This window comes from Bidens hawaiensis, unplaced genomic scaffold (assembly GCF_021521415.1).
Source record: "Bidens hawaiensis isolate Kalapana, Puna unplaced genomic scaffold, B.hawaiensis_p1.1 tig00070540_1, whole genome shotgun sequence".
Taxonomy (NCBI): Eukaryota; Viridiplantae; Streptophyta; class Magnoliopsida; order Asterales; family Asteraceae; genus Bidens; species Bidens hawaiensis.
Genome location: NW_027502397.1, coordinates 7033 through 20804, shown reverse-complemented (window position 1 = coordinate 20804; position 13772 = coordinate 7033). Strand labels below are relative to the sequence as shown.

Below are 13772 nucleotides of genomic sequence, written 5' to 3'. Positions count from 1 at the left end.
AAACTATAGATGATGTTTGAATTTATTAATGATTGATTCTTCAGCGGTGGTGGATCAACTGTTGTTGCCCCTGTGCATGATGGTTATGTTCTACAAAAGGTAAGCACTTACCAGTTTTAGAACCTCCTAAGAGCTGTGTTTTGCTTGATGTTATTTAGTTTGTTTATGTAGGGCCAATATTCTATATTGTTTTTAGGATGGTATATGTTATTTTAGTTTGCTTTTAGTCGGTGTAGTACGTACTCGGTATGTTTAATTTGTACGTTTATTTTGTAAGTTTTGGAGAAATGGGAACCCTATAAAAGGTCACCTACCCATTTCTCCACAAACCAACTCTTTCACAACTCTTGGAAATAAAAAGAATTTCTCTCTCTCTATCTTCTTCTTCTTTCTTTCAAGCAAATAAATCAAACAAACTAAGATCCGAGTGTCGTTGGTGATTTCCGCTAACCAACAACACGGATTGATCCGAGTCAAGTCTTGAGATCCATTTAGAGGACCTACAAGTGGTATCAGAGCTTTCGGCTCGACTTTTTGTGGTTTTCGGGTCAAACTGTTCGGGTTTTGATCTTAGTTTTTGTTGGATTTGAGGTTGATTTCGTGTTACTCACCTCTTTTGGAGTCCCTTACACCTTGGAAATACACGAGAATCACCAAATCTAAGTTTTAGTGTCCGAGCTCAGATTCGGCTTAAGAACTCAAATGTAGGCCGATTTATTGATTTTTAGACTAAAGTTTTTTGAACTTTTTGGAAGTTTGGGTGTTATATTGTCACAAAAAAAAATCGCATCGGGTACTGTAACAGTCGCTTCCGAGGTACTGTAGCAATCGAGCGGGGGGGGGGGGGGGTACTGTAGCAAATCATTTCGCTTCTCACGGGGGGTACTGTAGCAATCACTTCGCATCGGGGGGACTGTAGCAACTCACGCGAAACACTGTAGCAACTCATGCGAAACACTGTAGCGACTCGGTACTGTAGCAACTCATGTGAAACACTGTAGCGACTCGGCACTGTAGCAAAAAAAAAAAAAAAAAAAAAACCTTAAATTTTTTTTCTCTTTAAAAAAAAAAGAAAAGAATGTCTTACGAACCTAAGCTTGGATGAAATCTGGATATGGGAGAAAGCCAAAAGAAAATGTTAAAAGGAGAATTCGATATGTTTACACATATTAAAGGAGAATCGGTTGCTTCTCTCATCAACAGATTTGAGTCGCTCGTCACCAAAATGAGAAGTGTTGGTATCATCAATGGTTTGTTTCAGATCAACATGAAGCTGTTGAATTCACTGCCTTATACATGGAGCATCAATGTGGTTACTATCAAAAGAACCACAAACCTGTATACCATGACACTCTCAGAGTTGGCTTCTACCATCAAGTCTTTTGAAATAATGGAAGATAAGCTCCTAATGAACAATCAGTCCAAAGAAAATAAAGTTGGGATAAGTGCTGCCGGTAAAAGTAGTCATGCATGTCCTATCATTCCCGACACATCACCAGCTGATGAGGTAAATCACAATCTTTGTTCTCAAGCATGCATCAACAAAGTCACATACTATAGATATCATCAAGACGAAGTTTTGAAAGAAAATGCAAAACTTCGTTAGTTAAATGCTGAATATGTAAAAGCTGACAAGATCTACGTTGAAAAGATTAAAACTCATCACGATGATGTAGCAAATCTTAAACTTAAACTTTTTCGAGAAGAACATAATGTCATTTATTATAAAGACATAATTAATAATTTAAAAGAAGAGATTGAGAAATTAAAACTTAAAGTTTCTGATAAGAAAGAAAAAGAAAAACAAGTTGAAAGATTTGAAGCATCATCTGAGAAATTAGATGATCTTATTGGAGCCCAGAGAAGTACTAAAGTTAAAGTGGTGGTGGGGTATGATTACACTGCCGTACCACCACCATTCAATGATAACTACACCAGCTTGCCCCACTTTAGCTATAATACTTTTCTAGAGGAAGAAATGGAATACGGGGTTGGTAGAATACCAAAGCCTGTGAAATTTATTCCTGCTGCCTCTCAAACTGCTGCTCCAGTCCCATTATCTGATAAATCTGACATCGATGTGTCTTGTGTAGTAGCTAGTGATGTAAATGGTGGTGAATGTGGGACAATTAACCTGGGTTGTAAGCTAAAAAGAAAGTTAGAACCACGTTTTAAATCATGTGTGGATCTAACCAAAACTATTACCAATCTAGTTTGTAATAAAGTTTGTGAATCCATGTTGGGAAGTTTAAAGTCAGTGTCAAATTATGTATTTTGTGAAAATTCAAGTGATGATAGTTGTACAAACGTTTGCAATGAAAATGAATGTTCTTCTTCTGACTCAGATTATGAAACCGTTTGTGATGAAATTTTTATTGAAAAATGTGTCAACGAAAGTAGGCCTGTTGAGGTGAACATATCAAGTTGTTCATCATCAAGTTGTGAGACTGAGGATGATTCAAGTAAAAGCAAAGTTTTTGAAAATGAAAAGACAAGTACTTCGTGTAAATATGTTCCACTAAATAAACGATCATTTTCTCAAACAACCAATCAATTTAGAAATCCTCAGCCATACAACTACTATGGTCATTATCAACAAAATTTTGTTGATCCATATTACAAAAATGTGTTTTATAATCATGTTCCTTTCCAAGGATCACCTTTCCCACCGCACCAACCACATTATAGTTCAGATGAGTTCTATGGCACTCCTAGGAGAAAGTGCTGTTTTGTGTATGGTCACTCTTCTCACCTTGCAAGCACTGGTTCAAGCAACAGCTTGATATTCAAAGGCGGCTTAGTCAATCCTCAAAAAGAGCTTTTAGTAGCCCTGATTCAAGGACTGATCAAGCTGATAGTGAACCTAGTGAAATGGATGTGAGATCTAAAGTAAATAAAGTAAAACACAAAAAGAAACCTTTTTGGAAAACCAAGAAGGATAAAATCAAAAAGGATCCTAAGACTGTAAAGTTTGAGGATTCACCAAAAAAAGTTTCAAAAGCAAGAAAAGAGAAGTCCAAAATTGCCAAAACCAAGGAACAAGTTTTTGCTTGGATTCCTAAGGACCACTCTTCATCAAGTGAGGATCCAACAAGAAATAAATGGTTTTCAGGAAATAAAATCAAGTTTGGTCGATTTACGGTTGACCTTCCCGGGACAAAAGTATCCCGGGAACCCATGTCTATTTGAACGTTTAGTGCATGCAGGGTCAATCAAGGAGGACTATCAATAGTATTAGGTACTTAGATAGTGATTGCACCCGGCATATGATGGGAGACGAACTCTTGCTATTTGATGTTAAACCATTTGATGGCGAATTCGAGTCTTTCATAAGCGACATGGGAGGACAAACTTCATGGAAGGGAAGCCTTGTTTAAATGGTTCAACAACAACTTTTCGAGCGTTTCTCAAACCAACCTTGTCCAACTGGTTCTCTCAAGTGATGGATCCAGCATCAGCTGTTGGATCTCAGTTTGAATCTCTTCAACTTTGTCATACAATGTGATAATTCTTGCTTAAGATAGTCCATCTGACAACAACTTTGCTGACCTTTTCACTAAAGCGATCGATCATGCCCGATTTGAATTTCTGGTCGAATCGCTCAGCATGATCAATTTTGATTAAAACAACCTATCTATCTCTTTGTATATAAAATTGTAAATATTTTTCAAATATGTCACAATTTTAGAGGGAGAAAATGGGTTAAGTTTAACTCACCAAAAAGATTTTCAATTCATCTTAAGAAAAGCAAAAACAAATCATTTGATTTACCAAAAAGATTTTATATTATAAGAAAATCTAAAAGGAATTGTACCGTTTAGAGGGAGCTCCTGCTTAGAGGGAGTCGGATAATTAAAATTTTCAAATTTTGAGAAATTGATCCGACCATTGGAAAATGATAGTACATTGATATGCAATGATCCTAATGTCACACCCCGACTAGCACAATGAGGAAGCGTAAAACGGGAATGTAACAGACACCTCTAGTATCAATACATTGTTTATAAAGAAACATTACAAACCAATTTACAATATATTACATTTTTTTGTTCTATCATTGTTTTACAGTCTAGGTGGTACAAACAAAACTAGTTCGTTAACTAAACGTCCTTACTACTAACACGCTTGCCTCTATTCACATAGCATCAACCGCACACCTTGAGCAAGTAACAGGTCACCAAATCATTCCAATTTAGGTACACCTGAAAAACAGTTTAAAACGGGTCAACTACTAGAGTTGGTGAGTTTCACGAGTTTCAAGAAAGCAGTAATGAGTATTTACAAGTCAACACTTGTAATCATGAAATAAGTATGTATGTATGTAAATGATGTATGTGATGTAATTATGCTAAGCTACAGTGAAGCCTGGACTATTCGTGCTGCGTGCCTCCATTTCCCACGCTCAATCAACCACCGTGGCCCCTTTCCGCCCACAACATGCCTCAGTAGCTATGCCTAACACTACATAGCTGGTTCGTAAAAATAAAATATGGACATGTGCAAACGGGATAATGTCTCAGCTACCGTGCTGGCCCCGCCTGGGTTTGTCAAACCATTAGTACTATTCACAAGCCACCGGCTCGAAGTTAATCACTGTGATCGTGAGGACTTTCGTGTGTTAGTACTTAGATAATTCACATCATCACATGTTTCAGATAAGTATATAGATATAATCAAACATGCTTTTCACCCCAAAAGTTCATAAAACAGTTTAAAAGTGGGGTCATGAAACTCACGGTTTAGTAGATAATCGGTACTATATCAGCTCGTGGTTTGTTCGGTCTGCTATCAGTAATTCCTATAATCAATATTATAATAATATTAATATTTTAATATTATTATAATCTCAATACTAAACTGGGCTATATAACTAATCTGGGTGTAGCTGGAACGCCCAGAAAGTGGCAATAGGCTTAGGTTGTGATGTTCAATTTCTAATACTCAAAACCGAACTTGGCTCAGATTCCCGTTTTCCCAACTGGGCCAAGTTGCTCGTTTACGCGTTCAGAAAACAGTTATGGGAAAATAAGCTTGAGTAAATGTATTGGTTAATAAAATGATTAAGTTATAAAGAAGGATTACCTATTAGGGTCCCGTATTAGCCACGGGGCCCGTTTCTGATTATTCAGTTTGATTTAAGAAGAAACACGCACAATCCATTCGGATTGTCCAGGTTTCTCATAGAAAAGTTCGTTTTTACTTAATTAGTTCAAAAATATAATTTTTGATCACTCTTGGTGTTTTGATATTCCCGCATATTCACTAGTCGCGAACTTGCCGGTTTTCATAAAAATTGAATTTGTTTAATATTCAAATTAGCATAACTAATTAACCGTTAATCATTAAATTATAAAAATTTAACCACTTATCAATTAAAATATGTAGATTTTTATAAAAATATTTCTAGAATTTATTTACTGATTTATTAATTTATAAAAATTCATTTTATCAGCTATATTTCGCCTGAAAATCGTCCGTTTACCCCAAACAATTTCCAAAATTTCCACAAAAATTCCTGAATGCTTAAATCATGTCCCAAATCAACCTGTATCAATTCTAGAATGTAAAAAGTTCGTGCAATATTCTTTTCGGCCCAAATTCGGCTGTAAAAATTCACACGAACGCAAATAAGCAAAATACCTTTAAACTTCTCTAAATGATCCCAAAATTCATATGTGATCAAAATACATAAAATATGAGTTCCCAGAAAAATTTCATAATTTCTGAAGTATTTTAGCTATTTTTCCCAAATAAACGTCCGAATTCGGTAATAAATTCGCCAAATATTCTCATATGGTCGAACAATTACCAAATTTGAACAGGGACTCATTGACATGGTACCTGATGTCCCTGAAAAATTTCAAGTCCTAACAATATGCACATCATAACCTTAACCTAAATAGCCCGTAAGCGAGTGTTTCGGCATTACCTTAGCGGGTTTGGCTCGTTTCTGACTTTTTAATCAAGTTTTCAGGTTCTTGTGCTTCTAAGCAAGCTAGGTACAAGTCCTATATCACAAACCAAGCAATTTTTCATCAACATAACAGCCCTTAACTTAGGGTTTCGGCTAGTGCACAAAAACGAACTTTTGAACCGAAAAAACGCCGTTTCAACCCTTTAATCCGTGTTTATGGCCAAAAAAACTATCAAAACAGGTTCCTTACCATGAGTATGATCAAAACATATTTATGGACCATTTTTAGGATTTTTACACGGTTAGGAATGATTTTTAGTAACCAAGACATGTTTTTATGGTATTAAACAAGTTTAAACAAGTATAAAAGCTACTTATTTAAGACCTTAGGGTTTGAAGGTTTTCTGGAATTTCAGTTTTAGAGCTGCTTGGACCTCAATTTTTATCAACCAAAATGAATAACCAAGTTTGTAAAACAAGTTTTATAAAAGAATGGGGGTGGGGGTGGGCTGCGGCCGGAAGAAAGATTGGGCCCAAGATGGGCTGTTTTGGCCCAATAATCTGGTTTCTCAAGCCCAAATACGAAAAGCCCGGTCCAAATTTAGTTCGGGTTCGGTTTTTGGCGCGAAAAACTTATCGGGTGCGTTAAACAGCGCGAAAACGAGTGTTTTTCGGCTAGTTTTGTGTAAAATTATAAAAACATACTATATGTTTGTAAAAATCAAAAATATTTTCACGGATCGCTTAAAACATTTCAAGTAAGTGTTTGGTAAGTCTTTTTCGGCTTAACGGATGATACAATGCTTGGTTTGTAACTATCTTTCGCGTTTAAATCTATAGCGGGTAGTTAAACGAGCATATTTTCGTTTAACTTGTTTGCTATCAAACTAAGACCATATTTCTAATATTTTAGCTTGTATAGATCGTATATCACTTATAGATGGCCCCCCGAGATATCTGGGTCATAACCCGACCCGTTCGGTTAATCGTTCGTTTGTTACGCAAAAGGCGTTTATTTGCTTAATCGGTAAATACATACTGAGGTGTACCTTGTTTTGGCTCAAATGTCACACCTAACGCATGAAAAGAGTATATCAAAAGTCTACAAGATCACTCACAGATGTGTAGATAGGCTTGACAAACAAGTAAGTGTCAGGTGATATAAACCTAAATTCTTGCCGGTACTAGTGGATATACGAATATGAAGCGGTTGCATGATTCCGTGAAGTCATATTAATGAAGGCAGAAATGTAATTATACATGTCATACCCAAGCCTCTCTTTACCTGATCACAGTTGTCTTATGAAATAAGTGTCAATTTTAATTTTCATTTGAGTCAAGAAAAGCCTCATAGAAAGGCAAGAAAAAGGAAACCAAAATAGTCAAGAAAAGAAAAAGGAAAACAGAAAAACAAAATGAAAAATCAGAAAAAGAGTCATTTAGGATTTTAACTTCTGCTTTATTTCTTCATTTATTTTGATTCAAGCCTTGGACTTTCTCTGTTTGTAGTCATACAAGATCTGATTGTTAAGGCCCTGAATCTTCTGCTTTATTTTAACTTTTCTAGATCGAGTCAACTGTGTAAAGCACCAAGTATCAAGTGTACAATGTACAAATTGTCAAGTATGTTAATAAGAGTACTATGATCAACTAAGAAAGGTTTAAGTCAAGTTGAGGTGATATGTCAACACAAAGTAAGCCCGAGATATGATGGAATCAGTAACATGTCTGATTAAGTGGGGACCACATAAGCACCGTGCCTAATTGTACTTTAAACGTATCACTTTGGCATCAAACCACTTGTCAAGTTAAACAAATGGACGATATCTACAGTCGGTGATGAAATTGTGACATAATAATATCAAAATGGAAACGTGATCTAGGGCTTTGCAAATCAATATGATTCCATGTTGTGATATTTCTCACAAAAATATTAAAATCGTTAGAAAATTCTGTAAATATTATTGATATATAATATTAATTTCATCTTTACTCCTATCTTTTATTGTTTATTTTGATTTTGTTTTATTTATGTTTCAACTTCAAAACATTATGTATATATTTTCACTATTTTAAAATATATGAAAATGCCAAAAAGATTTTAAGTTTTTATTATGTTCGTATATATTTTATTAAACCTTATTTTATTCAAAATAATGTGTTTTGTTGTTAAGATCGTCCATGCAATGTTTGTTGGAAATCTGGGACTTAAACAAATTATTTACAAGTTGAGGGACGGAAAGTGGGAGGGCCTATGAACGATTTCTTCTTGACCCTCGAGAGGGTCTGTGAGCGAATCGTATCGTTCTAAGTTTTGTGCAGCTATACATGGACAGGTAGATCAAGATCAAGTCTGTTTGGAGTTGCAGATATTGAAGCACTTAAAAGAAAACGAGAACGTGAAAGTTGGTGGTTGAACTTAAAAAGGAACTGATTGTATCTGAAGACAAGGAAAGAAACCAGTCTACTCAAGAAAGTCAACAAATGAAAATTAGATGTCGAGCCTCCCGCATCTGATGTTTCTAAAATTTGCTGTTGCCGATCATTCCCAGAAATAAGATGGAAATTCAAGTCTACAAGACTAGAAAATAAAGAACTGTTCAAGATCCAATCTAGTTCAAGATCCTGGATCAAGACAAGTACTAAGTTTCAAGAAATAAAGACGAAGCAAAGAACTTGACGAAGGTTCCTCGACATACTCAATCCTAGAGGGAGATTGTAGAACCAATATTCTATATTGTTTTTAGGATTGCATATGTCGTTTTAGTTTGCTTTTAGTCGGTGTAGTACGTACTCGGTACGTTTATTTTGTAAGTTTTGAAGAAATGGGGACCCTATAAAAGGTCACCTACCCATTTCTCCACAAACCAACTCTTTCACAACTTTTGAAAATAAAAAGAATTTCTCTCTCTCTATCTTCTTCTTCTTTCTTTCAAGCAAATAAACCAAACAAACTAAAATCCGAGATCCGAGTGTCGTTGGTGATATCCGCTAACCAACAACACAGATTGATCCGAGTCAAGTCTTGAGATCCATTTAGAGGACCTGTATAACCGGTATATGATAATACACTTGCTTAAGATTAGTTCATACTCTTTGTGTGTGCATAAGTAATTTGTATGTTTCATTGTGGCCATAGGCTGTCTCCGTGTCTCCAATTGGAGGAGAATTTCTTACTGATTGCTTAATTAAAAGATTGGAAAGCGTTAAAGTAAGTTCTACTAAATATAATAATACAGTCAGCTGATGCTGTCAGGTTATGTATTTATGTGGTTTGTGCCTGTGTCTGAAATGCAGATAAGGCCTCGTTACTCTTATAAACGAAAGGACGTCCGCCAAGGAGAGTTTCAGGTTAGCTGTAACTTTTTACTTTTTTGAACAAAATTTATTAGTTTGTGACATATGATTATTAAATTTATATTACCACTATATTGATTCAATTTTATTTTCTTAACAAAGCCGGTCAGGAGGTTTTATACAACTAAATTACACTTTGAGGGACTTTTGATTCTTTTGAGCTTTGTGTTCTTTTACGCTACCTTTTATATGATCCGTGTTAAATAAACATAACCCAACTCGATCCTTTTATAAGTAAAATAGGTTGATATGACAACCTCCACTTTGAATAATCTAGTCGAGCGCAGCATGTATACATTAGTCATGAAACTTTTATTTGATTATGTGGGTGTCTTTGTATTATTGTTGCACTCACATCATTGATTGTGATAGACCGTAGATCTTGATTTCCCCAACACAACTGAAAGTTATAGGCTGTACTGCCAGGTGTGTTTCATTTGGTTAAAATTTTTCTTTTGATTTTCATCTCTGCTGGTAAATAAACGTGACATTTTTCTGTGTACAGAGGGTTATTCCCAATGATATAAAGCAATGTGTTTGTCGTGCTCCTGATACTCCGTATGATGGTTTGTATTTGTCACTTTGCTTCATTTAATATATTTTTCCATACTATTTTTTGTAAACACTTGATAAGTCGCACCTTCAGCCTTTACTTTTTTTTTTTACTTAGAATTTGCTATGTTGATTATGTTGCATTTTTTTTGTCTGGTTTCAGATACATCTTATTCGAACATCCCGATGACATCATATGAACTTCCTGATGGACAGTAAGTTCGATGCCTCTTTTTCTGGTTTAGGATTGTTAGATGTGGGATAATTATAGATATTATTGAGCCTGTTGGAATACTTTCATCTCTGCAACGCCAAGTTTACATAATATATCTAAATTTTGATACATTAATCAGTAGTTAGTATGGACCGTATGGTAACATGACTAATATATTGTTTGATTTTGATACATTAATCAGTAGTTAGTATGGACCGTATGGTAACATGACTAATATATTGTTACTTTGATTTTGATTTATTTGATTTTGATACATTAATCAGTAGTTAGTATGGACCGTATGGTAACATGACTAATGTATTGTTACTTTGATTTTGATTTACCTCGATTAATAGGACCATTGAGATAGGTTCTGACAGATTTAAGATTCCTGATGTTCTGTTCAATCCATCGTTGGTGAAGGTCAGTGATTCTCTAGCATTTAGAAATTGCTCATTACTGTGATTTTGGATTTAAAGTTAATTCTCTAGTACTATATTAAATTTTAATATCGAACTCTGAAACTGATGGGCCCTGTTCAGTGTGGTACCGGTAGGGTCAACATAGACAGGACGCTTTAATAATCTTTAGAAAGTTTCGTGCCATAACCAAGTATGATTTTGGAAAAAAAAAACACAAAATGAAATGTGGTTGTGTTTCTTTAGATGACACTCTTCATGTTATACCGATGATGTTGATTATTAATTATATCTCAGACTATACCTGGTATGGAAGGTTCCATAGATATTGCTGCTGCTCGTGGCTTGCTACAAATGGTTAAACATCTCAATATCTATTTATTTATTTTATTATCTTTCACTGTATTGTTTATTCATTGTAAGTGATTGATCGCTTTACAGGTTATAGAGAGCATAAATAAGGGCGATGTTGATATCCGGAGAGAATTGTTCAGCAGTATCCTGGTAATTATGCTCATACTTCAATTGCCCTTTGGTTATTGAACATGCTTGCTTATACAAGGGACTGTTTTAATTTTCATGCCATATTATAGGTTCTGTTTTCTGGTTTTAATTTAGGTTTGCGGTTTTCCTTTGTGCAGCTTGCAGGTGGCACAGCATCAATGCAACAGTTGAAAGAACGTCTTGAGAAAGACTTGCTGGAGGTGAGTAAAATTTCTTTGCAAAAATAAACATTTTGCATTACTTTTGACCACTAAGGCCTATAATATGATGTCAAAATTCAAATAGACCTGAAAAATATCTGGTTGAAAAAGATAAGATTGTTAATAAAATGATATTGGTTATAATTGTGTTTTATTTTTCTTTTTGCAGGAATCTCCTCAAGCTCCTAGAGTTAAAGTGTTGGCTAGTGGCAACTCTACCGAAAGAAGGTTCAGGTAAATACAACTTTACTAAATACACCATCTGTTACAGTATTTTGATAGTGTGCAACTATCTTTTTCAAAAGGGTACACGCAGTGTAAAACTGACATTCATCAAATATTATTTGTTATCTATTTATGTGTATGTTACATCGATGTAACTAAAATGGTTCATTTAGACTTGTGAGCCTAATTAAGCTAACTATTTGAAACTCGGGAGTCGGGATCGAGCTCGTTTATTAAACAATCTGTGAGTCGGGGATCTAGCTCGTTTTGGTTTGGGTTGAGTTGAGCTTACTTGTTCTAGGAAAGATAGTTGTTATTTAAAACATTTTCCTATCATTATGAATCCTTTTAATTTGGTGGTTTGTACAGTGTCTGGATAGGCAGCATGTTAGCGTCTCTTGGATCTTTTCAGCAGATGTGGTTTTCCAAATCCGAGTAAGTTTATATATATACGTGTGCGTGTGCGCGCGTGCGTGCTTCTAGGGGAGGGTTCAGGTTAAACCACTAAGGTACTTGAAATCTTGTTAAAACCGCTTTTAAACACAATTTTTTTAAATTTTTATCTTTTCATTTTTTTTTTGTATATTATTAATATTTACCAAAACCAAAACCAAAACCAAAAAGAAATAATAAATATATATGTAGATTGTAATCTACATATATGTACTTCCATGGCCTACATATATATGTTTTTTCAAATTTTTTCAATGATTAATAAAAAATAAAAAGAATGAAAAGTAAAAATTAAAAAAAGACTGTTAAAAGTGGTTTTCATGAGTTTTTAAGTTCAATATGGTTTTCGTTAGAACCCACCCCCTATATATATCCATATGTATGTATATATTTGAGTGTAAATGATGAACCTGTGTTGTGTTGTGTTGTGAAACAGGTATGAAGAGCATGGATGCTCTTACATTCAGAGAAAATGTCCTTAGTTGGGGCAAACAATTAAAACTTGAACTTCGCGTTGTAGTCTAGGGGCTAACTTATTTATCAGATTTAATTAAATTAAGTGATTTGAGATTATTTGTTCTTATGTTGTATAATTATCTTCAGCCTCATCTTATGTATCAACTGCTGCTGCTTGGAACTTAGGTTTGGTATCATCTCTGCTATAATTGTTTCTATAGGTTTATAATAAATATTTTATAAATAATAAATAGGATAATGACAAATCTGCAGCCTGAGGCCCAGGTGATCTTGGACCAAATTATTGGTCCTTTGAACTATACTTGTTTCCGTGTCATTGTGGGGAGGAGAGGGAGAGAGAGAGAGAAGAAGAGTGGTCGACTGGAGATTTCGACAAGAGAAGATAGCGATGGTTCCGACCACCAGGGTTGACACAAAGGAGGACATGCAAAGAAAATGGTGGCTTTTAAGCATCAAGTTTGGATAGGAAAGTTTGACACAACGTCTTGAATCTATCAGAAGGGGTTGATGAATTTGCTCTTGAAAAGTTTGGAGGCTTTGGAGTGCTTGTGTCAGTTTTTGTTGCTAGGAAATAGGATGTACCTGGTAACTACGGCCTTTTGCGGTTCCTCAATGACTAACCATGCTAAGTACGATAAATGACAAGTTAGCAGCCCAAGGAGTCAAAGTTGGTTCATATAAGTAAGCCTGTACTGAAGACATCCAACGTCCCAGGCCGCCAGTATCTGAATTAGATTGATTGTCTTAGCGCATGTAGATTTCATTCACTGTATTATGGATGCATAGCATAAGGCATTGAATGGAGAGACGAAGAACTTGGAAGTCTTTAGCAGTTTGCTATGTAAACTTGTGCTTGAACCCTTAAATGACACTAATTAAGCATGGTTAACTTAACATAACACTTAGGGCGCGTTCGTTTCACAGAATTCGTGGGAATATAAAGGAATTGGAATTAAACTCCCTTGACATATCGTGCTCATTTTGTTGGAATTGAAATCTTAATTCATGGGAATCCAAAATGGTGAGTTCGGTTGTCAAAGAATTTGGAATTCAATTCCTTTCAATTTTTTTAAACAAAGGGATGCTAAATCCTTCCAAAATATGGATGATTTTAAAGAGTAATCTTTTCTCGAATGTTTTTTTTTATTTTTTTTAACGAAGACCATGAATAAAATATTTTAGTTTTTTTTTTTTTTTTTATTTTGAGTTACGAATTTTTTATTATTATTTTTGAATATTTTCTTGAGGGGTTTTAATCTTAATAGAAAACTCTAAAAAAAATAATAAAAAATTCTTAACTCAAAATATAAATAAAAAACAAAAAAATCTAAAAAAACTAAAATGTTTTCACCGTTATCCTCTTATAAAAAACGATTCCAATTCATTTGTGGTGATAGATTACAATCATTTGTCAAACGAACACATCAAGAATGAAATTGGATTTTAATTCCTTCAAA

General features: G+C 34.7%; 1 protein-coding gene across 1 annotated transcript in view; it reads left to right on the top strand.

The window, feature by feature from the left end:
- The window catches only part of LOC143605644 (actin-related protein 4-like), a 30581-nt gene extending 18261 nt beyond the window's left edge, over positions 1 to 12320 (top strand). The window contains exons 8-20 of the mRNA XM_077081679.1: positions 45 to 99; positions 9054 to 9125; positions 9212 to 9265; positions 9644 to 9697; positions 9777 to 9837; positions 9987 to 10038; positions 10394 to 10460; positions 10754 to 10813; positions 10898 to 10960; positions 11098 to 11160; positions 11330 to 11394; positions 11755 to 11820; positions 12275 to 12320. Coding sequence (XP_076937794.1) covers positions 45 to 99; positions 9054 to 9125; positions 9212 to 9265; positions 9644 to 9697; positions 9777 to 9837; positions 9987 to 10038; positions 10394 to 10460; positions 10754 to 10813; positions 10898 to 10960; positions 11098 to 11160; positions 11330 to 11394; positions 11755 to 11820; positions 12275 to 12320 — 778 coding nt within the window. The remainder of the gene's footprint in view (positions 1 to 44; positions 100 to 9053; positions 9126 to 9211; positions 9266 to 9643; positions 9698 to 9776; positions 9838 to 9986; positions 10039 to 10393; positions 10461 to 10753; positions 10814 to 10897; positions 10961 to 11097; positions 11161 to 11329; positions 11395 to 11754; positions 11821 to 12274) is intronic.
- The last annotated feature ends 1452 nt before the right edge of the window (positions 12321 to 13772 follow it).